General features: G+C 34.3%; 1 protein-coding gene across 1 annotated transcript in view; it reads left to right on the forward strand.

The window, feature by feature from the left end:
- The window catches only part of LOC124371639 (beta-parvin-like), a gene marked incomplete at its 5' end in the record, with an annotated part of 39,886 nt that extends 18,396 nt beyond the window's left edge, over positions 1-21,490 (forward strand). The window contains 3 exons of the mRNA XM_046829986.1: positions 4,175-4,315; positions 7,061-7,304; positions 19,338-21,490. Coding sequence (XP_046685942.1) covers positions 4,175-4,315; positions 7,061-7,304; positions 19,338-19,414 — 462 coding nt within the window. The remainder of the gene's footprint in view (positions 1-4,174; positions 4,316-7,060; positions 7,305-19,337) is intronic.
- Positions 21,491-24,964: the final 3,474 nt, after the last annotated feature.

Here is a 24,964-nt window from a genome sequence, read left to right on the forward strand (position 1 = left end):
AAAAGATTACATGTTGAGCTTGTACAATGTATATAAGAATTTAAGAGATAGTAGGTCAGAACATGCCCTATTGGCTTATAATACCTATTTAGGTTGTAAACGCAATTATAGGTCTGAGTTAAAGAGAGCAAAAAGGCAGGCCTGTGAGAGTTACATTGAGGCAGCCCCAAATAAATGTAAGGCCGCCTGGGAAATCATTAAACAGGAAAATTCTAGCGGCAACTCTCAAGCAGTAACACTTGATCCAAAACGAATCAATGATTTCTTTTTAAATTCAGTCCATCAACTTTCAAATGGTATTCCACCCACTAACACCTCATATTATGATCTGTTGGGCGATAGATCAGTTCCTTCTGAAACATTTTTTTGGCAAACAGTTTGAGCCAAATGAAGTAGAAAAGATTACAGCAAAACTCTCAAACTCTAAAAGTATGGATTTTTATTGGATGTCAAATTACTTGGTCAAAAAAAACTATTCCTTTCATTAAAGAACCACTAACATTCGTTTTTAATAAGTGTTTGGAGTTTTGATATTTTTCGGATTTACTAAAAATATCGAAAGTTATCCCCATTTATAAAAAGGGCGACAAACAATTACCTCACAATTATCGTCCTGTATCTATTGTTCCTATATTTTCTAAAATATTGGAGTCTTTAATGCACAAGCAACTTTCATTTTATTTCAAAACATTTAATCTTTTTTACTGAGTCACAATTTGGCTTTCGAAAGGGAAGGTCAACGACAACTGCTGTTATGAACATTGTAAATTATTCCCTTAATGCAATAGATAACAAAGAGTCTGTGGCTCTTTCATTGTTGGATTTAAGTAAAGCATTTGATTGTGTCCCTTTTAGTATTATTCTGAATAAACTCCATTTTTATGGGTTGTCAAAACATTCATGTATGCTTATAAATTTTTACATGACTAATAGAAAGCAATATGTTTCAATTCAAGGTAAAAATTCACCTGTGGAGACAGTTACTATTGGAGTGCCACAAGGCTCAGTACTTAGCCCATTTTTCTTCAATATTTTGATTAATGATTTGCCAAAAAATGTATCTGTGGGTGTTGTTATTTATGCAGATGACACTTCTCTCTTCTGTAATAAGAATCTCATCAATCTTCAAATGACCATGAAATCAGGGGAAGATGAAGCCTTGAATTGGTTCTCCTCAAATAGATTGCTTTGTAATCAAGATAAATCCAAAATATTATATTAAGCTTATCAGCTCAAACTCAGGAGGTTCAATCAGTAAAGTTACTTGGCATGTACATTGATTCAAAATTAAATTGGTCTCATCACATTAAAAACCTGTGCTGTAGGATCTCTAGGGTTAGTTACCTGATTTGGAAATTGAGAGACATTGTTACTATAGAATATTTAAGAACAGCATATTTTGGTTTGTTTCAGTCCCATATTTCTTATGGTCTGATTCTTTTGGGGTCATGCAACATCTGTGAGAGATCTTTTGTTGATTCAAAAGAGAGTTATAAGAACTATTTGTAGAGCAGGTCCTTTTGATCATTGCCGACCACTTTTTGTTCATTTGGGGATATTAACCGTTATCAATCTTTATATTTTTCAGGTATTAGTATACACAAAATCTAACCTACACTTATTCCTCACCAGGCAAGACATGCATGTACATAATACAAGAAATAAGTTTAAGCTCAATATTCCTCAGCATAGATTAACTAAAATTGGTTCATCTCATAAGATAAATTGTGTAAACTTTTTTAACAAATTAGATGAGTCTGCGCAAGCAGTATCTCTTACTGTGTTTAAAAGTAAGCTAATGAATTGGCTGTTGAGTAATCCATTCTATACATTAGCTGAATTTCTCAACTGTGAAGTAGATTTAATGTTCTGTTGATTCTACATTGACTTGTCTTATGCAGAGCTCTTATATGATTATTGCATAATTGTACTTTCATATTTCATATTTTATAATTTTAAATTATGACGATGTATTTTATTACTGTGCTTTTATATTTTAGTATTTTAATTTATGACAATGCCTATTTCATGTATGCAAATGTGATCAATGGCAATAAATAATTTGATTTGATTTGATATCAATTATATCAGGAGTGTTTAGAATATGATAGAAAAAGAATACGTGATTATAGTGTACTGTTTTTCAACAGGAAATTGCGTGCGGAGCTGCGGGCAACTTCTAGTTTGTTATATGTAACAGAAACTAAAACATTATGTTTCTATAACTATTTGTGTCTTCTTCAGGTGTAAAAAAAAAACCAAATGATATGCCAAAGTTAGATATAAGTACATGAAAACAATTCAATAAAAACATGGTGATGAATATATCTGAGTAAAACGATAATAGAAGAGTTCCACTAAAAGAAAAAACGTATGTGGTACTCAGCACCAAGGGCAGAAGCAGGACAGAGTGATTCATGAAACACTGAAGAGAAATGAGGACTAAGTAGGAGGAAGTTCCTTCATGACTAGTGGGTGGGCTGGTATTTAGACAAATAAAAGTTAGGTTGGTGAAGGAGGAAAGGATAACACTCAGATAGACTTCTGACTTATTTTATTTCTCCATTTTGTTTTCATTTTGTGTGAACAAATTTTATTTGCTAAGATTGCTTTTATTGTTATAATTATGTTAGGTTTTGTAGTTAATATTTCTTTATATTCACTGCCAAAGTGGTCAGACTTCAACAGATTATTGACTTAGTAGCTATTCTGGAAATATTACATATAAAACCACCATTCATTTTCGCTTGAAAAATTGTTATCAAAATATTTTATGTACGCTTCATTCCACTTTGTGTGATGATGAGTGAACCAGTAATTTGAAGCAGTTTTATAGATTTCCACTAACTCCTTTCTAATATTATCGTATTCTTAAACTCTCACATTTCAAGGGTTTTTTCACTTGCTTATGTAGGCTATTCGTTATAGTTTTTTACTTCTTTTTAGCTCTTCATTGAGTTTAAGCTTATTCCTCTTCCAAATGAGTATGAAACAGATTTTCTTTTAATTTAGATATTGACTATTGTAATTTTACCTTTGATGAACTGTTGTCTTAATTTATAAATATATGAAAGGAATTGTATTTGAGAGTCCTACTTCAGTGGTTTGGCAAGTGGACGGAGAAATACTATTTAGTTGGACAAAAATTCAATTAGTTAGTATTTGCTTGAAGGAAGACTATAAAACTGTGATCTGCATATTGTCACCAAATCCTCAGTTTGAATAGAGTTGAAGCCAAGGCTTTTTCTCAAAAATCTTCCATAACATACTTTGAAATATGTGTTAAAGGAGACCTCATTGCTATTCCCTTATCATAATGGTAAATTGTACTATCTATTATTATTATGTTGCATTGAGTGCATAATTCTAACAGTTCCATTATTATGGGTAACTTTAAACTTTGAAATTCAGCTCTCTTATTTATTGTATCATTTTAATCAATATTAGATTAAGTGTTTTAGGGACATTAGTCAGCTGAATTTTCAATTTCAATTATTTGTAGCCTATCAGTTTCAGCCAATTTCAAAGAGTTGGATCAATAAAACTTTAGATAATTGCCCATGTGCCAAATTCCAGAAACGTATTGTTGACTGTAGAGGAGGTGGATTTAGGGAGACCATGTGTGTACAAAAGTTTGGTGTGGTGAGGAGCTATTGCAGAAGAATTTATCTATTATTTGTTACTTATTTTAGAAATGTTCATGTTTTTAAGAGTGCTACTCTGTGATGTAAGGATGGATCCTTGTTTAGTCTAGATTTTTATCAAATATTAATGAAGGACTAGTTTTATCAAGTAAATGTAACTTACTGTTTTGCTGAGGTTCATAGCAGATGAAAAAGTTGTTTTAGTTCTAAAATAATAATGAAAACCAGGTTCTTGGCTAACAACCACAATTATCTTGTTGAGATTTAAAATTATTTATACATTTTTGTTTACAGTAACACCTAGAGTGCCAACATATAATGCTACTGACACTATTTAGGTATTCACAACAGTTTACATAAGAATTCTGCACCAAAAATTATAACAACACATAGTATAACTAGCAGCCTACAACTTATACATCCCCATGAGTGCCAACATCCAACGCTACTTGACACTATCACGAGATTCCAGAGTAATGAGGTTAAGTATATTTTAGTAAATAATGTTAATGATTACATTGTGTTGCCAGAAGAAGGAAGGATCTCTGAGCCACCGTACCATCAGTGAAGAGCTGACTAGTACTTACGATGACCTGGGAATGAGGTGCGAGAGAGATGCTTTTGACACTCTGTTTGACCATGCTCCAGACAAGCTGCAAGTTGTTAAAAAGGTAAGTTTAGGATTGAAGGAAGCAGATTTATATTTTTCTATAGTTGCTGTGTATCTGATCAGAATTAGAGCTGAAATAACATTTGCTGTTGTTAAAAACCAGAAGACAAAAATATGTCTCCATTAATATGAAGCGGTGTACCAGTTTTGAAATTTAAGCGTTATAAAATTATGCCGCCTGAGACTTCAACCAGGTAGTCACACCCTCCCGCACTTCCACGCCATCATAAAAGCAAAGCCTTGCAAGCCACTTCTTCATTGCTGGAAACAGGTGTTAGTCGCTGGGTGCAAGGTCAGGAATGTAAGGTGGATGTGGAAACACCTCCCACTTAAAAGCATCTAGGACTATCGAGACTTATTTGTCGTGTGTGGCCGGGCATTGTCATGCAAAAACAAAATTTTTGAACTTATTTTTCCTCTGTGCTTGTATTGCTCTTCTTAACTTTTGCAAGGTTTCACAATACCTTGTAGATTGATGGTTGTCCCATTTTTTAAGAAATCAACAAGAACTCCTTTCCTGTCCCTAAAAACAGTTGCTGACAATGTTTGAATGCATTTCCTTGGTTTTTTGGGAGTGAGCGAGCTCATTCCATACACTGTAATTTGGTTTCACAATGCACATGTTTATCCAAGTCTTGTCTCTTGTAATGATTTAATCGAACAGCGAGTCACCATCATTTTGGAAAAAATGTCAATGAAGTATCCATATGCAGATGTTTATGGGTTTCTGTTAAGATTTTCGGCACTCGTCTTGCACAAAATTCATGGTAACCTAACTTCTGCAAACAATTTTGTGCAACAAACTTCTAGAAATTTGAGGAAAACTAAGTGATAGTTCTGTTATTATGAATTGGTGGTGTTCATTAATCTTCTCATTGACTTCAGAGACAATTTCATCAGTCACAATGCTTGATTGTCCACTTTATTCGTCATCATGCACATTAGTTCGCCCATTTTTAAACCTAATGCATCACTGACGCACTCTACCTTCAGTAATTGCATCGTTCCTATAAACTTCACAGAGTTTTTTTTTAAGATCAAATTCAACGTTTTAAATTTCTTCTTTTAACCCATCTTTGTCTTAGCACAAGCTCTTTGCTCAGACAAAGTTTATCTTAAGAAAACACACACAAGCTAATATCTAAATTTTCAATCAAATAACCTAAAATCTGTCAAAGAAGAAGAAGCATACTCATTGTTTAACCCTTTAAGGAGTTTGGACGTCATATGATGTCTTCTTTTGATAGGCTAAAATAAGTAATGGATTAAATCCAAAAAAATACCAAAAGGTGTAAAAATTTAAAATCTCTTAAAACATTTTTATTTACATTTGAAAGCTTAATAAAAAAGGACTACGTGTTCTACAAGTCAATATTTCAGTACTTTATCTAAATCAAATGTCTTATTTCCTCACTACGGCAGACTCGTTCAATATTGTTTGCCATTTGGACAACAGTAACAAACTAGATGGTTGCTCAACAAATATAAGTCACTCTCACAAGATAAAAATGGCCACAGTATGCAGGCCTTGTATGTATACAAGGGATAGCTAGTATAATGTGGCGGCATATTTTGACAGCAAAGCGATGCGCGCTCAACACGACCTTGAGTCAGTGACTTCTATCAGGTGGCTACTGCGATCTGGTGATAAAATCAGATTACAAGTGAATGCGAGCACAAAAATGGTAGTTAAGTATGTTGCCGATATATGGAACCATTTTACAGACTAATCTACTTAAAGGCAATCAATAATAGCAATGCATTTACGATAATACAAAAATACAGAGGCTAAACGTCATATGATGCCCTTACTCATTATGTAGAGTTTACACGTACTCCTTAAAGGGTTAAACAATGAGTATGCTTCTTCTTCTTTGACAGATTTTAGGTTATTTGATTTGAAAATTTAGATATTAGCTTGTGTGTGCTTTCTTAAGATAAACTGTTGTCTTAAGGACATTCCTATCTCTTACTACACACACACCCAGAAAGGGTAGTTTGTTTTGGACTTCTACTTCTATGGTAAAGCAAATGGAGGTATAAATGCTGTTAATTTGGGACATAAACTTGATAAGTTCAATGTCTCCATGAGGAAAGACGATGAAAGTGTCATCCACATATCTCCACCAGATCCTCGGTTTGAACTGAGTTGAAGCCAGGGCTTTTTGCTCAGATTCTTCCATAAAGATATTGGCAAAAATGGACGATAGAGGAGATCCCATCGCCATTTCCTCATCTTGATGACTCCCTCAACCCAATTCCTCCTGTGAAACGTATTATACCTTTCACAGAGTTAGCAATAAATCTCAATTGGTTTATTTTGCATAGCTATCAAAAACCTTATTACCGACCCCACTTTATAACTCATGGGATCTACAGATTGAAACTTAATCTACTTTCTGGATAGCCCTCGTTTATAGTACCTTGATCATGGAACAGTTTAATATAAATTATTTCACATCTACCTTTAGAATATTCTGTTTATGACTAAAGACAGTTAATACATAATATCAGGGTGTTCTCTATAGGTACCAGTAGGATTATGTAGTTTAATTAAACAGTTGTCATACACTATTGACAATACTAAAATACAGACATTTTGATGTTAAAAGTGATTTTTTTGTATCATATATTTATGGGTGAACGCACAAACAACATATATTACAAATTTTAATTTCATTGTAGTAGTAGTATATTTAATGTGTTTTCATTAATGTTTTTAACTAATATTTATCTTAATTTCCAGTCATTGGTGACGTTTGTGAACAAACACTTAAACAAGGTAAACCTGGAAGTATCAGATCTGGATACACAGTTTCATGATGGTGTCTACCTCACACTGCTGATGGGGTTGTTGGAGGGTTTCTTTGTACCTCTCTACAGTTTTCATCTCACACCCCAGGACTTCGACCAGAAGGTGCACAACGTCAGCTTTGCCTTCGAGCTCATGCAGGACGTGGGGCTTGCAAAACCTAAAGCCAGACCTGAAGGTAGGCAAACTGTATCATAGTGGTAGATGGAAAGACAAAGATAGTAGGTTTAATGTAAGAGTAAGCATGCAATAGTACTTGTGTAGTAACATGACTATACAAGTACTATTTTACTAATGTATACTAATAGATTACTGATCAAAATATGTCACTTAGCAACAATGTTCTATTGTTTGTTTGCCTACTTATAAAGAAATAGAATAACTTTTCAGAAATAGAATAACTTTTCAGATAAATAATATTAAGAATTACCATATAATTGATTACATTAGAACTGATGAAGCACTTGTAATAATTGTTTTGGATATATTTTCCTGTTGAGAATCTACTCACAGGGTTTTATAATATAAGCTTTTAAAATGAGATTAAATTAGTCTTTAAATATTATCTTATTGAATGGTCATAGCACAGGTGTGACACTTTAAAGGTGCTAGGTTGAGAATTGTCTTGCTTCATAACAATAGCCTGTTACATTTTGCTACCTCTACACAATATCAAGTCAGACAAAGGCAGGATCATCAGGGAATTCAACCTACTGATGTGATCTAACTCTCTTTGACAATCACTTGTTCCTCAATATAAAAAAAATCTTTGTGCAGTTAGCAGGATAAAAATGTCACAAATCAAATGGACGACTTTATTAGAAACAAATTTTTGAAAAGACACATTACAAAAGCTTGTTTGGCAGATGATAAGATGTCTCAACAATTGTGGAAACTTAACTATGTAAATTAGGATGTAATTGTAGGTGTAAACTAGGTTCATGCAATTGCCTATATAATTAATATGAATGTCTATGTTGTTAAGATTAGTGGGATTAGGAGACCCATACAATGTGTTAATCATATCTCCCGTGTGGGATATTGTTCAGTAACTAAAAATATCATCAATTTCCAGAGTTGTTGAATACCTGGGTAGATGGAAATTATATTATATGAAAGGTGGGTTGCAGTAGCTAGGCAGGCCAAAGGATAAGCAACAAATGTTATACATACCACTGACTAGCATCCAATTCCAAAGCTATTGAATGCCTGGGTAGATGGAAAAATTTGTCATGTGAAAGGTGGGATTGGAGTAGCTAGACAGGCCAAAGGATTAACAACAAATAACGCACATACCATTGACTAGCATCGAGTTCCAGGGCTATTGAATGCCTGGGCAGATGGGAACATTTGTCATGTGATAGGTGGGTAGCTAGGCAGGCCAAAGAATTAATAACTAATGTTACACATACCATTGACTAGGTCTGTTAAATGACCTGTCTCGCTGTAAATAAGGAGTATCATCTCTGACCTTTGTACCTTCCTATATATAGGCTAAAAAGTTAGTTTCCCTGCCAGTTAACAAGTAGTAGATCCTTATACTATTCACACTCTTGGAACTTTTTTAACCCTTTCAGTGCCAACGTTCGGGTCACTGGACGTTTAAAAAACATGCATAAATTGCCAACGTCTGGTTTACCGGACGTTTTTAAGAAAATATATTAAAAATACAATACATTTATATTTTTACGCGTATTTTATATCAATTCGCATTAAAAATAAACATACTTTCTTTTAAGCATGTTATAAATAGCACAGACACGGCTGATCAATCTGTAATAATGACGAAAGTTTACGATCAAGTTGGCCGGTGGTCAATGATGTCGTAGCCGTGACACTTTGTTTTCGTAGTTTCCGGTGTGCTGTTTCGGTGAGTGTTCTGTTGAGGTTATGTTTACGTGTTTGTTTATAATAATGTTATAAACAAATTGTGAATTGTGTAAGCAATGTAATATGGATCGTTTAAGGTCCCCACTGAGTGAAAATACTCTTAGAAGAGTAGTAGAAGAAGAATCGCTAAATGACAACTTTGTCAGTGATATTTCTGAACCTGAAACATCTCAGGATGAAAGTAGCAGTAGTGTGGGAAATGATACAGATAGTGACCCTGACTACTTCAGGGTCTGACTTTTCAAATTCATCAGATGAAGATGAGCTTAGGCCTACCCATAGACCTCAAACTTTGCCAATTCCACACCAACCTAGGGCAAGGGGTAGACCAAGACTTACTAGGCCTAATGAACAGGACAAGAGTAATGAGGACAATACTGATTCGGAAGATGGGACAGGTTGGGTGGTAGTTGATAAAGAAAATGACAATGACTATGACCATTTGTTCACATTTCATGAAGAGCCAGGGATCAAACATTGCCCACCTCGTAACTCATCACCTGTAAGTTATATTGTGTTGTTTTTACACCTATGCTTTTGGACACAATAGTAAAATTTACAAACAAGTGTGCTCAAGAATTTATCAATAATAATATGAGATTGAAGGAAAATAGCAGAGCCAAGTCTTGGAGGCCTGTTACCAGACTAGAAATTCAAGCATTAATTATTGCAGTTCTTATGAATAAGGGGCTAAATCAGAAGCCTACTATTGCAGACTTGGCAAATATAACACCAACTAGAACTTTTTGAGGTGGCGGAGATCCTGACAATAGCCCAGAACAAATTGTAAAAATACCAGACAACAGGGAAAAAACTGTTGCAGATTTGCAGCAAAAAGAGTACAAAAGAAGGTGGGAAAAGGAAAAAATCCACTTTCATGTGTGTTCAGTGTAAAAAAGGACTGCATTTTAAGTGTATAACCCAACACAACTGCTAAACAGGTTGTTTTATTGTGTAAATATTTGTAAATATACAAAATCATGTTAGGCCTATTCTGTTTATTTCTATTCTACAATTTTTATATAGCTATTATTATAGCTATCACATATATGAAAAATAAAAGTCAGTAAAGGACTTGGACATTTTTTATCAATATATGCATTTTAGTTTTAGTTCCTCGTAAAAAAAGTGAGTGGCGTTAAAAAAGAATGCTATAATGTTTATATTTTTTGTGCTAGTTTGATAAAAATTGGTGTATATCATTAACATAAAGTGTTCTTTTACTGTGCTTGACTTTATTGGGTGTAGGAATTTTTTTTGGGTATTCATTTTAAGTGTCGAACCTGAAAATTAAAAAAGAAAAAAACGAGGTAATATTTTATTTTTCTTGTAGTATAAGATGTTTATAGAGTTCATTTAGTGTTAATAGACACATTTGTGTACACAACAAAACAAAAATTATGAAAGTTGGCCAATAAACAACAAAGTTATGTCATTTTATAATAACTGTTTCCAAATCGTTAAAAATGACATGGCACTTTTGGATAAAATTTGTAAAAAATAACCTTGGCATTTTTGACTAATATTCCAAAAAATGACTGGCACTGAAAGGGTTAACTAGGCTTAATGAAGAACTTCTAAACCAGATAGCAAAGAACTTGATAATAAATAAATAATAAATATGATGGCCCTGCAATCACTAGCCAACAAAGACCAACAGTCCATTCATTAGCAAAGTTCAAACTCATGTGATTAGGTGTATCTGCTCAGTCAGAATGAAATGTCTTTTCAAAAGCCTCATTAGTTTCTCTAAGTCAACCTGGAAGAGCTGAAGAGGAACCAATGAGTCTAGAAAATTGCCTGTAACATGAACAGCATCTTTTCCTGTAGTCAGTGTTTGTCACCTAAACAAGTAAAAAGTCATATACCTAGGATCCTACTGAAAAATATCAATATTTTAATTATTGAACGTAGTGAACTTTTTAACTACAGGAAAGGATAATATAACTTTCTCTAACGTAAAGTTAGAAATGTTCTGTGGATTTAGATTAGGCGCTGCATTCTACCTATAGACTGCCGCCTTACATCTGCAGCAATCCGTCTTTTAAAAATATATTGCCAGCATACGTCAGTGGCGGTGTTCTCCTGTCCTGAAATGATTTTAAATGATAATTGTCTATTTTAAAGCACTGAGCATTTCTTAACAGGTGAGAGCGAATGAAGTTCCTCTTATGATTTAGATTGTTTTATACCGAAGCAAGTTCAATTGGAGTGAACTATCATGATTTAATTTTTGATATTTATGATGGTGAAATAGTGGAAACACCAGGTTGTGAAGTTTATGTAGATGAAGATAACATCCAGGTTGTCAGTGTGGGCATCGAATTGATTTATGTCCAAGAAGATGAATAATATGTTTACGTAGAAGTAGGCCTAGTTGAAGGTATTAATATGGAAGATAATGAAGGCAGGCCTAATGTAATACATCTTGATCCTAATGTACAGTTTGTTGTAAATGCTGTTCATGAATGTTATGATAATGTGCAAGGTTTGTAGAAAGACACAATCAGCCACACATGTTTGACTTTACTGGTAGAGAACAAATAAACCTACAGACCAATGATCCAATGGAAGTTTTCAATTGTATGTTTGATGATATCGCTGCTAGATTAAATAAATTGTCACATGAACGAACGAAAGAACTGAAGTCTATCAAGGAAACCCTCTTCCTAAAAAATACACTTCTTAACCCTGCAACTGGCTTTAAGCGATTATCGACGCATTAACTACAGTTTCAAAATGGCACTAAGCTATTTTTCGACGCATTAACTATGTCGTAATATGATCTCTCACAGCAAGTCTATTTTTACTTTGTTTGAAGTAAAACATACGTAAAATCTAAAGATAAAGATTCAAGGCTTCATATTATATCATAAAACGCTCTATAGTTAAGTTAAATCTTTCATTATAAAATTCTAAACTTGGATGTTCACATTTCCGATTGCCATTTGTTTGCGTAAGTTTCGAACACGCTAAAATTACCGTATGTTTGTAAAAATTCCCTGTCGTTAGTTTACGTTCTACACGATCGTAAGTGGTCGTCATTGAAAACAGTGTATTCTTGGCTTTCAGAAACATCTTTTCAGTAGCCAGTAGGAAAATAAATGTTTTATAAAATAAGCGTTTGAAAAGCTCGTGTTTTGTAAAATCCCAAAATGCCTAATGCGTCGAAAATAGCTTCATTAAATTTTGTAATTTTTGTTACTTTAATCGTTGTCTGGAAATAGTGAAAATCATATCAAAACAAAGAAGAAGAATTGCTCTAAGCAACAGTATAATAGACAACGAAGACTATGAACTAGTATTTTATTTTTGTTCTGTTTGCGCAATCACCGACTCGGCCAGTAGAGAAGAACAACGCATCGCATGGTTGCCGTGTTGATTTCTTTGTTGTTATTACGCCATTGCCGGTATTAGTGTATTGCTTGCTATTTATTTGGATATTTTAGACTTTTCGTTATTTAGTGTGTATAAATAAAAGTTTGTTTATTGTTTTTTTTAATTAGTGAAGTGAAAAATGTAGAGGGTAGGTTAAGTTTTTTAGCGAATAGGTTGGATTTTTGTGAAACTGAAAATAAGCCTATGTTCACGTAGGTTCAGTGTTTTATTATTTTGTAGACAATTTAATTTTAATTAAAATTAAATTTTGATTTAAATTTATGCAAAGGTATTTATTATAAAAGTAAAAAGTTTTTTTTTTACCTTTTCTGAAGGTATTAGTGTTTTTATTTCTATGACCATCGCTTGTTTTATTTTTTTAACAAAAAAAATAATAGAGATAAAAATACATTGTTGTACATTTTTGTAAACTTCAATAAACGTACTATCTTTATAAATAATATTTGGATGAAAAGAAAATTGTTAGCTAAAAAAGTTGGGCATTTATTTCACAATTTTGACTTTTGTAAAAATTAAAAAAAAGTTTGTTGCCATATAAAAATATCTTATACAATGTAAAACTTCTATAAATATCATATTTTTCTCTTCTAAATATATTTATCTTTTAGAAAAAAATATTTGTTCATCCAATAGATTCCAAAATTTCACAATGGTATACATAATAGTGCTATACAAACTTTTTTTCAGATTTTGTAGTTTTTATAGATATATTATTCAAAAGAACCAATAAACTTCTTTTACCTAAATATTTTTTTGTAATTTGTAATTGAGGTATATAAGCAAACTTTTGTATATTTTTAGAATTATTCTAAAAACTTTCATATTACCTGAGAGGGTGCTATACATTTTGAGAAAAATTTATTCTTTACTAATATTTTTACGTTAATCTGTAAAAAAATATAAATACATTAAATGATTCAATCTTTAATATTTTTTTGGGAAACTGCATTTATTTCTAAAGATATTGATGTTTTTAAAATGTTTTTATCTTAAAAAATAGATGAGCAGTGATTAAAATACAAAACCCTTATAAAATCACCAAAAAGTGCCTGCCATTTTGGGAAAAAATGATGGCCAGTTCCAGGGTTAACAAATGAGTCAATATTACCAAAGACAAAATGAAAAAGTTCTTAGGCCTAACCATGCGCATGGGTAATGTAGGCTTCCCACTCTTTAACACTATGGTCGAATGATTCACAATATAGGCATTCTATATTTGGCAATACAATCTCACGCTATTAGTATTAAACCATTCTGCAATGTTTGTGTTTTTATGATTCTGAAACAGATCTGACTAATAGCAGAATGCACAAAATTAACCAATTGCTAAATCACCTTTTATGAAATTGTGGTGATGTTAACAAACACGGAAACTCACTGTCTCTGTATGAAGTGATGGTTTTGTTTCAAGTAAGACTGTCATATTAAATACAAAGTACACATATACAGGGTCTGTATAATAAGTAACCGGACTGACTTCAGGAAATTTTTTATTGGCAAAATATGTACAATTAGAAATCTTTAGAAATCTTCAAAGTAGTCCCCATTGGAGTCTATAACACGCTGATACCGTATTTTCCAATCCCTGAACGCTCTCCCTGGAAGTTGGCAACCTCGATGTTGTCTAGAGCCCTCGTCGTAGCACGTTGAACGTTTTCCAGAGTCCCGAACCGCATCCCCTTAAGGTGTCTCTTGATCTTGGGGAACAGAAAGAAGTCCGGTGGTGCCATATCCGGGCTGTAAGGAGGCTGTGGCAGCATGCCTCGACTGTTTTGCCAACTGTTCGGTGACGAGCAGGCAGGTGTGCGACGGTGCATTGTCGTGATGGAGAATCCACGAATCGGCAATCTCCGGACGGACTCGGTGAAACCCGGGCGGTTAGTCGACGGAGCACCTCTCTGTAGTACTGGCCGTTTACAGTTTGACCGGGTGGCACAAACTCTTTGTGAACAATGCCTTTCACGTCAAAGAAAGCAATGAGCATCGACATCACCTTCGATTTGCTCATGCGTGCTTTTTTCGTCGTGGTGACGCCAGTGTGTGCCACTCTCGAAATCTGCCGCTTCGTCTCAGGATCGTATTCAAAAACCCACGTCTCGTCTTCTGTAATAACGTGGTTGAAAAACTCTGGTTCGGTTTGCAGTCGATCAAGGATTTCCGAAGCGACAGCAACACGACGCTTCTTTTGCTCATCAGTCAGGTGTTTGGGTACCAGCATCGCGCAGATCTTCCTCATGCCCAGATCATTCTTAATAATGTTTTGAACGGTCATTTTATCAATTCCGACCTCATCTGCGATAGTCCGAATGCTCAGACGACGATCACTGTTCAACACATCACGCACTTTTTGCACATTTGTGTCCATGTGACTCGTTGATGGAGGACCGACGCGCTGTTTGTCATGGACATCATCGCGGCCCTCCCGGATATTTTTTGTGCCACTGAAACACCTGAGTTCTGGACAGAGCATCCTCACCGTAAGCCTCTTGAATCATTTGAAGAGTTTCCGTGGCTGTTTTCTTGAGTTTGACACAAAAATTTAATGCTAAAACGTTGCTCGATCGTACTCTCCATTTTCACTCCGACGGGGTAACTGAACATGCACTCCGCTCTCGCTCGATACTAACTCTCCAAGCGCTTGGAGGCAACTGCTGCAGCCCGGTTCCCTTTCACTAGACCCCCCACCACCACTACAGCACCAGATACCGGTTAGCAGACCTTTGACAGAGCGGGCAGGCTCAGTTCGGTTACTTATTATACAGACCCTGTATGTCTTGAAATTATAGGAACTGTGCACATCAGACAGGTTCATTCTAAACTTTACATTTATGAAGGTTTAGAGTGAACTAAACAAGTATGAACTGCCATACTATTTCATTCCAAGGAAACCCTTTCACTGGTATATAAAGATCTTTCATCTTATGTATATCACATTCTAAAATAGTTCCTGTATCTTTTCAAAGCTAACGGAAAGATGACATACCTTAGCTTCAGAGACCTGATAATCATTAAATTTAATCAAGTCAAAGAAGTGCTATAACTTTTCCGAGCTAGCACATCAAGGGATCACTTACCCATCAAAGTAGAAAAGGTTGAGATGCAAAATTTATCGAGTTTAAGAACAGAAGAGAAAGTAAACTTTCTATGCATGTTCAGCTTGCTTGGACAAAGCCAATAAACATATTAATATTTGTATGCGAATTTTTTTTAATAAAACCCATGAGAAGTAGACCTAAGCAATTCAATTATAAGTAATAATATCACTTAGTTTTATAAATCTACACTTTAACACTCCAGTAGTCGCGCGGAGCACAGTTGTGCTCCAGGTATTTTGTTTTTGGTGTCGGTGACAGTTGGTAGCGCCGATGACCCTTGAGCGGTCATCTACCTGTCACCCCACTCACCCTCTGTCGACCAGTGTGTTTGTAGTCGTCTGTCAGCGTGCATCGCAGTTTTGTGAATTATTTACTTAAGCGCTACGCTCTTGGAGCACAACTGTGCTCCGCGCGAGTACTCTTGTTACTGTTTTTTCTTAGCTTATCGTTGTATTGTATGTTTTTTATTTTATTAGTTTTTCTGCTTCTTTTATTAATTTTTATGATGAAATAAATGATTGTTCAATAAAAAGTACAATAGACCATCGTGATCGTGTTGACCCACTTGACCGTGAACAGTTGCGTCGTTGGTTGGCTGAAACTGAAGAGAACAATGAAAGTGTTTTTGGAGTTGAAGATGTAGACGAACAAGAAGTCGATCACGTTGAGGCTCAAGATGATGTCGGATCCGAAGAAATCAGATGGAGGTGAAGAGACAGAAGTTGACTCTTCAAACGAAAGCAGTGACCATGAAATTGACTTTGAAGACGTGCTCCTTTTGTCAACCCTGAGTTTTACATAGGAAAAAGACAAGGATACAAGTGGTACCTTGATCCTCAAGTTCCTCGTGCGACCCGAACACCTAGACACAATATCATTCCTGTATTTCACTGTCCAGGACCACAAGGTAATGCCAAAATGCCAATACACCCCTGCTATGGCCTTTGAATGTTTCATTGATGACAATATGGTCACACGAATTGTTGAATACACAAACATTTACATAAGTAAGGTAAGGGCTAATTTTCAAAGAGATAGAGATGCGAGACCTACTGATGCACGTGAAATAAAAGCCCTAATAGGAATATTGTACCTAGCAGGTGCACTGAAAGCAGGAAGAATAAATGTCACTGACATGTAGGACAACACTACAGGTACTGGAGTTGAAGCAATCTACCTGACCATGAGTTTGAATAGGTTTAGATTTCTTCTACGATGCCTACGTTTTGACAATATTCATAGTAGAGATGTGAGACAATCTGTAGATAAGCTAGCAGCCTTCAGGGAAATTTTTGATAAGTTCGTATCAAATTGTAAGAGCTCATACAAACCCACAGATTATTTGACAATTGATGAACAGCTGGTAGGTTACAGAGGAAACTGCCAATTTAGGGTTTACATGCCAAGCAAGCCTGCTAAGTATGGCATAAAGATTTTTTGCTCTTGTTTCTACGACTAACTTTTTTTGCAACCAATTTTGAAATTTATGTAGGCACTCAGCCAGCTGGACCATTCCATAGGAGCAACAACACTCAAGAGTTAGTTATGCGACTAGTTGAGCCTATAGCGGGATCGAACAGAAAACATCACGTGTGATAACTGGTTCGCATCCGTGCCTCTAGCCAAAACGACTCCGCGAAGAAAAAAAGCTAACTCTTATTGCCACTCTCCGTAAAAAACAAACTGAGGTACCACCAAACTTTCTACCTGATTCAAACAGAGAAGTAAAGAGTAGCATCTTTGGATTTCAAAAAGACTTGCACTCTAGTATCTTATGCACCCAAAAAGAATAAAGCGGTTTTGATGATTTCCACCATGCATGACGACGCAAGCATCGACCCTTGAAACAGGAGATGAAAGGAAGCCCATGATAATAACATCATACAACGACACTAAGTATGGCGTCGACATTCTTGATAAAATGTGTCCGTCAGTATGATGCAGCAAGAAACTCAAAAAGGTGGCCTCTGACTCTTTTTTTTTCACCTGCTAAATGTGGGAGGTGTGAACGCTATGACAATATACAAGGCAAATCAAAATCTTGACTTCATAAATAGGCTGGATTTTTTGAAAAAGCTGTCTTTTGAGTTGATGAAAAACCCCAAATGGAACACCGCATGACCCTAGAAAATGATACCAAAGCAGATCAAAACTAGAGGCAATCTGTTGCTGCACCCTGATGAAGCGAGTACCGGTCCGACCGCAAACCTCAGCCCCCCAGAGCTGCTACAACTGGAAGGTGCTACCTGTGTGGCAGAGCAAGGAACAATACAACCAGGAAAATCATGTTCAAAGTGCTATAAATGGGTCTGTGTTGATCATTTACAAAGTGTCTGTGTTGATTGTCTCTAGAATAAAGACGTAGTCTAGAGGCAAGCTTCCAAAGTTGATTGTAATAATAACTTTTTTTTTGTAAAACACACTTTTTTTATCCTAAACCTGTAAATACACTTAATTTATATCTGAGCAATTGTACAGACGTTTCTTTTACCCAACATGTCATATTAATGCTGATTTATATTGGTTTATAATGCAGAATATCATTAGAGGTCAATGGAGCACAATCGTGCTCCGCGCGATCACTCACGTTACTGTGAACCGCGCGAGCACCGGAGTGTTAATAACAGTGGCAACTAGTTTATATAATTGTCCAATTTGTTGTTGTTTATTATTGTTGTTATTATTTATTTTTAATACCACAGACCGGGCAGGGCATATGTGCAAGATGTGCAATGCAAGAGGGTGTATAAGTCTAATGTCATTATAAATTTTTAAGATGAAAATGAGGGAGAGTAAGGATAACTAGGAAAGTAATGATAGAATGGACATTGTTACGCAGAGTACTGGCCCTTGCTTGACTACCAGATTCTTGTGTGTGTATCTTGGTGTGAGAGAGAAATCAATATGTTGGCTAATTAGCTACAATTGGCCCAGTATTTCACACCTCAAATTTTGAATTTTGAAACCTTACCTGTAAACGCTACAAAGTTGGCTAGAAAAATGCAGTTACTGGGTAACTGAAAACAGTGTTGAACTATTAAGTTTTTATCACCCAAAGGGTATGTTTAATCTGATTACAAATACTTAATCATTCTTTGTTATTAGTGATAGATTATTTGAAAGGATAGTAGGATTGCAGACATTTGCCATCATTACACGTTACAAAAATGAAACATTATATTTTGAGGATTGGAATCCATCCTCCTTATCATTAGGTGTCTAAAAACTTTCACTGAATACTATTGCATGCACCAAATATTAAAAAATATAGTAAATATGTGGCTATGAACTCTCATCACAATCATAGATAACAACTGAAAAGTTATATATAACAAAGACTTAGACATACACCTGGGACCCAAGGTGACTGGAGGAAGCACTAAACTTGTCACTGAACAAAACAAGTGCACTGAATATCTCATCTGCAAAATAACATCTGATATTCACCAATGCTGGTGGAGGACTGTGGCAGTGCAGCAGGCCATCAGAAAAATATCAATAGAAGATTGAGTTATGGTTGATCTGCTATTTTAAGTATGAGGGCTTTATTAGTGTGTATTTAAAAACATGTTTGCTGTGAATTATGTTGGCTTTATCCCACCTTATGTGATGATTTTCAGAACAGCAATGTTGAGCGATTTTTTTATAGCAGATGAACCTCTGACAAGATGTTTTGACACCTGATGAAGAAAGGTTCCAATTCTCAAAATTTAATGTTATATTTTTGTTACATATAAATATGGTAAATGCCCAAAATCTTATTTAACCTTGTCTATTAATAAATGGCTTCATTAGTATTGATTAATAAGATATGATTTTTGTTCCAGACATTGTAAACTTAGACTTGAAGTCCACACTGAGAGTGTTGTACAACTTGTTCACCAAGTACAAGAATATCAGCTGAATTCTATGCTCCGAACATTAACGAACATATTTTAACATGAGTCTCTTTTTAACCTGTGTAACTGCCAATAGTTTAATTTTTATTTATTTGTGCTTGTAATTTGTGTTTGAAGTGTAACTTTAATAACTATCTATAAATTATTGAATCAACTGTGCCTAAACATGTGTCTATAAAGACTTATTATTGAGGTTATTTGATATGGAACCTGTACAATTATGTTAACACTTACTAAAACAAATACCACTAATTTATGTTAATTGTAAAAATTTAATATTAGTAAAACTACATGTTCTTTCCATTAGTAGTACTCACTAAACTAAGAAGGTGCTAGATGCATAACCATGTACAAGCTAAAACTACTGCTGGAGCAGTACAGTACTTTTAGACATTTATTCATATTGTAGGTAGAAAGAGAAAAAAATCTTCTGTTATGCCAAAAATTTTACTGTACAATCGTGGTCATATGGTGAGAACTGTAAAAATTAAGTCCATGTGTTTGTGTGATTTAAAAAATTAGCTTATTAAAAAAGTGTACTTTAGAGCATGGGATCAAAATTACTTTGTTGACTATGTTTTACAAGTTTAATCACACTATCTTTGTTTTCCACATTTAAAGATAATATCTTTGTTGAATGCTAAAAGTGAAATGATTAGAATGATCAGAGGAACAAATGCTATGTTTAAATTTAAATACAAAATATACCTCTTAAAACATTGATTTGAGCTATCATGTTTAAAGCATAGAATAAATTAAGAAACAGAGTATAAATAGTCTGTTAATAATAGTAATAGTGAGTTACTTGTCCAGTAGGCAGAAGACATATATATTCAAGTTATCTAAGGACTAAGTTTTTACATACATTCATTTCATGTTAGATTTTAAGTTTATAAGTGTACATTCAGATTCATATTTTCATTATTATTATTTTTAACATAGACGGGATAAAGGCCTGATATAAACACTCTCGGTGAATATGAATATTTTGGTTCTCCTAAAGCGCAATAGACGACAATCATAGAATGGAATGTGAAACACATGTGGGTACGTGCCATTGTCTATTGTGTTATTTTACGTAGTTTGTATTTACTTAATGAGACATGCTAACTTTGCTGCACCTGCGGAAAATGTCAAAATGTAAACTGTACTACATGTAATGGATTATTCTCTGATAAAATTCTTAATCTTTTTGAATTATTGGTGAGGATTAGTACTGTTCCAACTTGTTGGCAAGGTATATTTCTTTAAAAGAAAACTTTTGAATTTATTACTTTTTCAGCCTGAATATAAAGTTTCATGTATTTTGAAAATTTAGAAAGATTATATAACTGTTGAAACTTATTTTGGTGCATGAAAAGACAAATTACAAATCATGTATTAAATTTTCACATTTTGCATTAAAATTTCTTAGATTTAATAAATTGATAATATGACGAATTATACTTCAACCGGCTTTACTCTTAATCTTTAATATATAATTTCTTCAATACAACTTTCCTACTAACAAATAAAAAATATTAGAAAATAAATTAGCCTTATAAAGACTCTTTGGTAATTCTCACAAATGTAGACAAAAACATTGTTATATATCACCAATTAACTGTCAGTTAGCATGTGAGAGAAGAGCCAACTCTAAAATATCCATTGGTAATGGAAAACAAATCTGTGGCAAGTCTGTGGTTTTCTGTTTACTTTGTCTGTTATTTGATCTATTTAAGTGAGTTTTGCTAGGTTTTAGATCACTTTCCTGGTTTAGAGCTGATCCCCTGTACTTACAAGTTCCAAGATAAAACATTGAGAAAATGTCAATTTCACATCTGCCTTATAAGTGTTGCCAGCTTACTACTAGAATAGATTTGTTGTTATTGTTGTTAATATTTTAATTTGTAATATTGTTGCTTAGGACTCAATAAGTGATTTTAAAATGATTAAATAGCATACAACAGTTTAGTATTCATGTCAGAACAACTATACTGGAGATATCCAACCGTAGCAGCTTCCAATGGTCTTCCACATTGCAACAAGCAGATTGTATAATTGTTGCCAAACATTAAACAATAAACTATCTCAAACTATCATTATTGAATTATTTGGCCCAGCTCCTTCTTGTGTTTTATGTGCATGTTATGACGGTAGGCTGTATAATGTATATAATTAAAATATCTAGTGAAAAAGTGTTGAATATAAATCCCACTTTTAAAAAGTTTAGAGAGTTCATTTAATATGAGACAGTTCAGTCACTGTGTGTTTCTATATATTTTTATACATCAGGATTAAATTGTTATGTTTTTTGCAGATTAATATTATATTATTTTGAATCATTTAATGATGAAAATTTAAGAAAAATCACAAACTATGTTAAAAGTTCATTTTGGAAGGTGAGCCAATGCACAACCTTTATACTATTTAGGTTGAGTGTTTTAACTACTTAAATGTTTCTGTATTTTTTTATTGAACGGCCAAAGTCTTGTAAGTGATTAAAATATTCTTTGTTCTGGATCTAAGGTGGCATATAAGTGACACTAGCAATGAATTTGGATTTTCACTCAATTGAACATTGAAAGTAGTATTATAACCCGTCTAGACTACCTTTTAAGCCCAAAACCCAGTTTTTACAGTCAAATCCCAGTTTATTATTGAAAACACTGTGCTTTCAATAGTGTATGAAAAGACTGTTTATAAATTAGACTTACATGTTGAATTTTGGTTTTAGTAGTATACTATCTGAATCTTTCATAACTATTGTATCTCTAATGGAAAGATTTAGTTTTTATAATTTTGTTAAGATATTGTTTTTGTTTTCATAAGAATGGTCCAAAATTGTTTGACTATAAAAACAAAATTGTATGTGGTGTCGTCACAACAATGTAACAGTAACAATATTTTATTGCCTTGTGAAGTGCCATGTTTTCAGGTGGGCTATGAAATTTCTCTGCCTTATTTAAGGTCATATCTTAAAAATTATAATTAATGGTATAATGTTTAATTTCATACAAATAATCCTTTGGTGTTGGCAGTATAATATAGATTAAATGCAGTATTTTTGGGCACCTTGTGAATAGGTTGATATTGTGCTAGTCTTGCGCAAGTAGTTGAGAATATTTTGACTGCAGTATTTTTTGGAAACTTTCGAATGTTAATAATTGAAGTTAGGTTATTCAAATATCAAATTTAATTTCTTTATATTAAAAAAGGTGAAAAAACTTATCAGGATCAATGGGAGGGAAATGGATGGATGTTACAATTTTACTGAATGAGATTCATAGGTGTAGGTCATAAACATAACCTGGATCCAAAAACAAAATATCACTATTTGTCAAATGTAAATCAATTAATTCACACCCTGGCTTTGACAAACAATGTTCAAACCACTTTTTCCTCAGCATTTTATCTTACTTCCGCAAAAGCAATAGAAAAGGGAGAACCTAAATATAACTTTTATGAAATTTAGGGATGAAAAAGTCTTCATTGGGTTTCTTTCATTATGTCCAATAAGAGACACACCAAGTTTGCCATAAAATATTTGAAGTTTGTGACTACCAAACTGGACAAACCCTACACACAGCCCTCTATCATAGTGGGAGGACAGGATGGAATAATCCATATAGTTAAAAGTTTGTCATGGTAAATAAAACTAGACTTTTTATTAATAACTCATAAAAAAGGCTTTAAAAAAAATTTGGCCAATTCCAAAATAATTTTGGTTCTTTCAAATCACTTAAATCTGGTTAAAAAAAAAAATGAAAGCTACTGACTTTATCAAAACAGGTGTAAAAGACATGTTAAAAGTGTTATGGATATAGCTAAGTTTATTGTTTCATCTTACCTTCTTTAAGTTTACAGTAAATACTCCAACTGTTTTCCTTCTGCAGTTTGGTAATGGACTAACTGATTGTAGTAGCCATTCATAGTAACAGGGGTTTCTTTCTGCAGCTTCTTGTAGTATTTGCTGTGATGGGTTGTTAATGTTATTGAATCTTGTTTCATAAATATTATTTTTTAAGTATCCTCAAAAAATCATCTAAAGGAGACTGGCCGTTTCATTGGTCCTCTCCAACCTACCCACCTTTCTGGAAAAGTGATTCAACAGATTTCATATATGTACAGCGTATAATAAAGGGGATATTACCATCTTGTCGAAACCAAACAAAATTTAAGCAAAAGATTGAAAAATGTGTGAGTCACCATATGGTAGTAAATTCTTTCATCCAAATTACCTTCAATAATGAAAGGACCAATGCATGATCTTTAATCCAACAGTTCCTTGCCTTACATTCACCTCTTGGTGATACTCTATATGGGCCTCTATTATCCAATGAGTGTTTGTATCAGTCCAGTTCATACTGTTATGTCTGTCCATATTTCCATTTAATGTAAGTATTGCTTTATTTGTAAATACAGGGTGACTGCCGGGAACCGGACGTATTTTAAATGAATAGTACAACCTTATTTTATATAGTAAAATTATTTAATTGTGGAATATATATTGGTGAAAAAACATACCATTTCAAAAAACATATGTTTTATGGAACCTTTTATCCTAGTTTGGGTTTATTTCTTAAAGATGATATCATGCATGTGATGGCCGTTAACCTGGATACAGGTTTCCAACCTCTGGAGAAAATCATTACGCACTCTCATCAACATGTCTTGTCCAATCAAATTCACCTCTTCGGTGATTGCATCTTTTAGCTGCAATAATGTTTTGTGGTTTGTGAACATAGACACGAGCTTTCAAATACCCCCATAAGAAATAGTCACAGGGCGACAAATCTGGTGACCTCGGCGGCCACGGCACGTCACCAAAACGTGAAATCAACTTGCCAGGGAACATCTTCTTCACAACTCGCATCGATGCAGCGGCAGTATGCGCTGTAGCCCCATCTTGTTGGAAGTAAACATTTTTCACGTTTATTCCTCGCCTCCGAAGTTGTAGCTTGAGATATGTTTCCAACATGTGAACATAGCGTGCAGAATTCACTGTCACTGTGACTCCATTTTCCTCAAAAAAATACGGACCAATTATCCCAAAGTGGCCTACAGCACACCAAACCGTTACTTTTGGAGAGTGGAGTGGTTTTTTCATGAAAGTTACATGGATTTTCAGGAGCCCAATATCGTAAGTTTTGTTTGTTCACTGAACCGTTTAAGTGGAAGTGAGCTTCGTCGCTCATTAACACCATTACATCAGGATTATCAGTAAACAACACCTGCATACGTACTGCGAAATCTTCTCTTTGTCCATAGTCCCTCTCTTTCAGTTGCTGTACCACCTGTATTTTATAGGGATGAAATTTCAAATCTGATTTTAAAATTATTCTGACAGAATCGCGCTTCATGCGTAGCTCTTGTGCGTGTCTTCGTGCAGAGCGACCCCGGGCTCCTCATCAAAGCAGTTCTCACTCTAGCGATGTTGTCTGGTGTTCTCTCACTGTTCTTGCTGGACCGGTGGCTTTTTCTTTGATACTGTTCCTGTTGTTCTGAACTTGTGCACCCATCTTAGCAATGTATTCCGGCTTGGAACCGTGTCATTTCGCGCAATATTAAAGTGG

This window comes from Homalodisca vitripennis, unplaced genomic scaffold (assembly GCF_021130785.1).
Source record: "Homalodisca vitripennis isolate AUS2020 unplaced genomic scaffold, UT_GWSS_2.1 ScUCBcl_1760;HRSCAF=5794, whole genome shotgun sequence".
NCBI lineage: Eukaryota > Metazoa > Arthropoda > Insecta > Hemiptera > Cicadellidae > Homalodisca > Homalodisca vitripennis.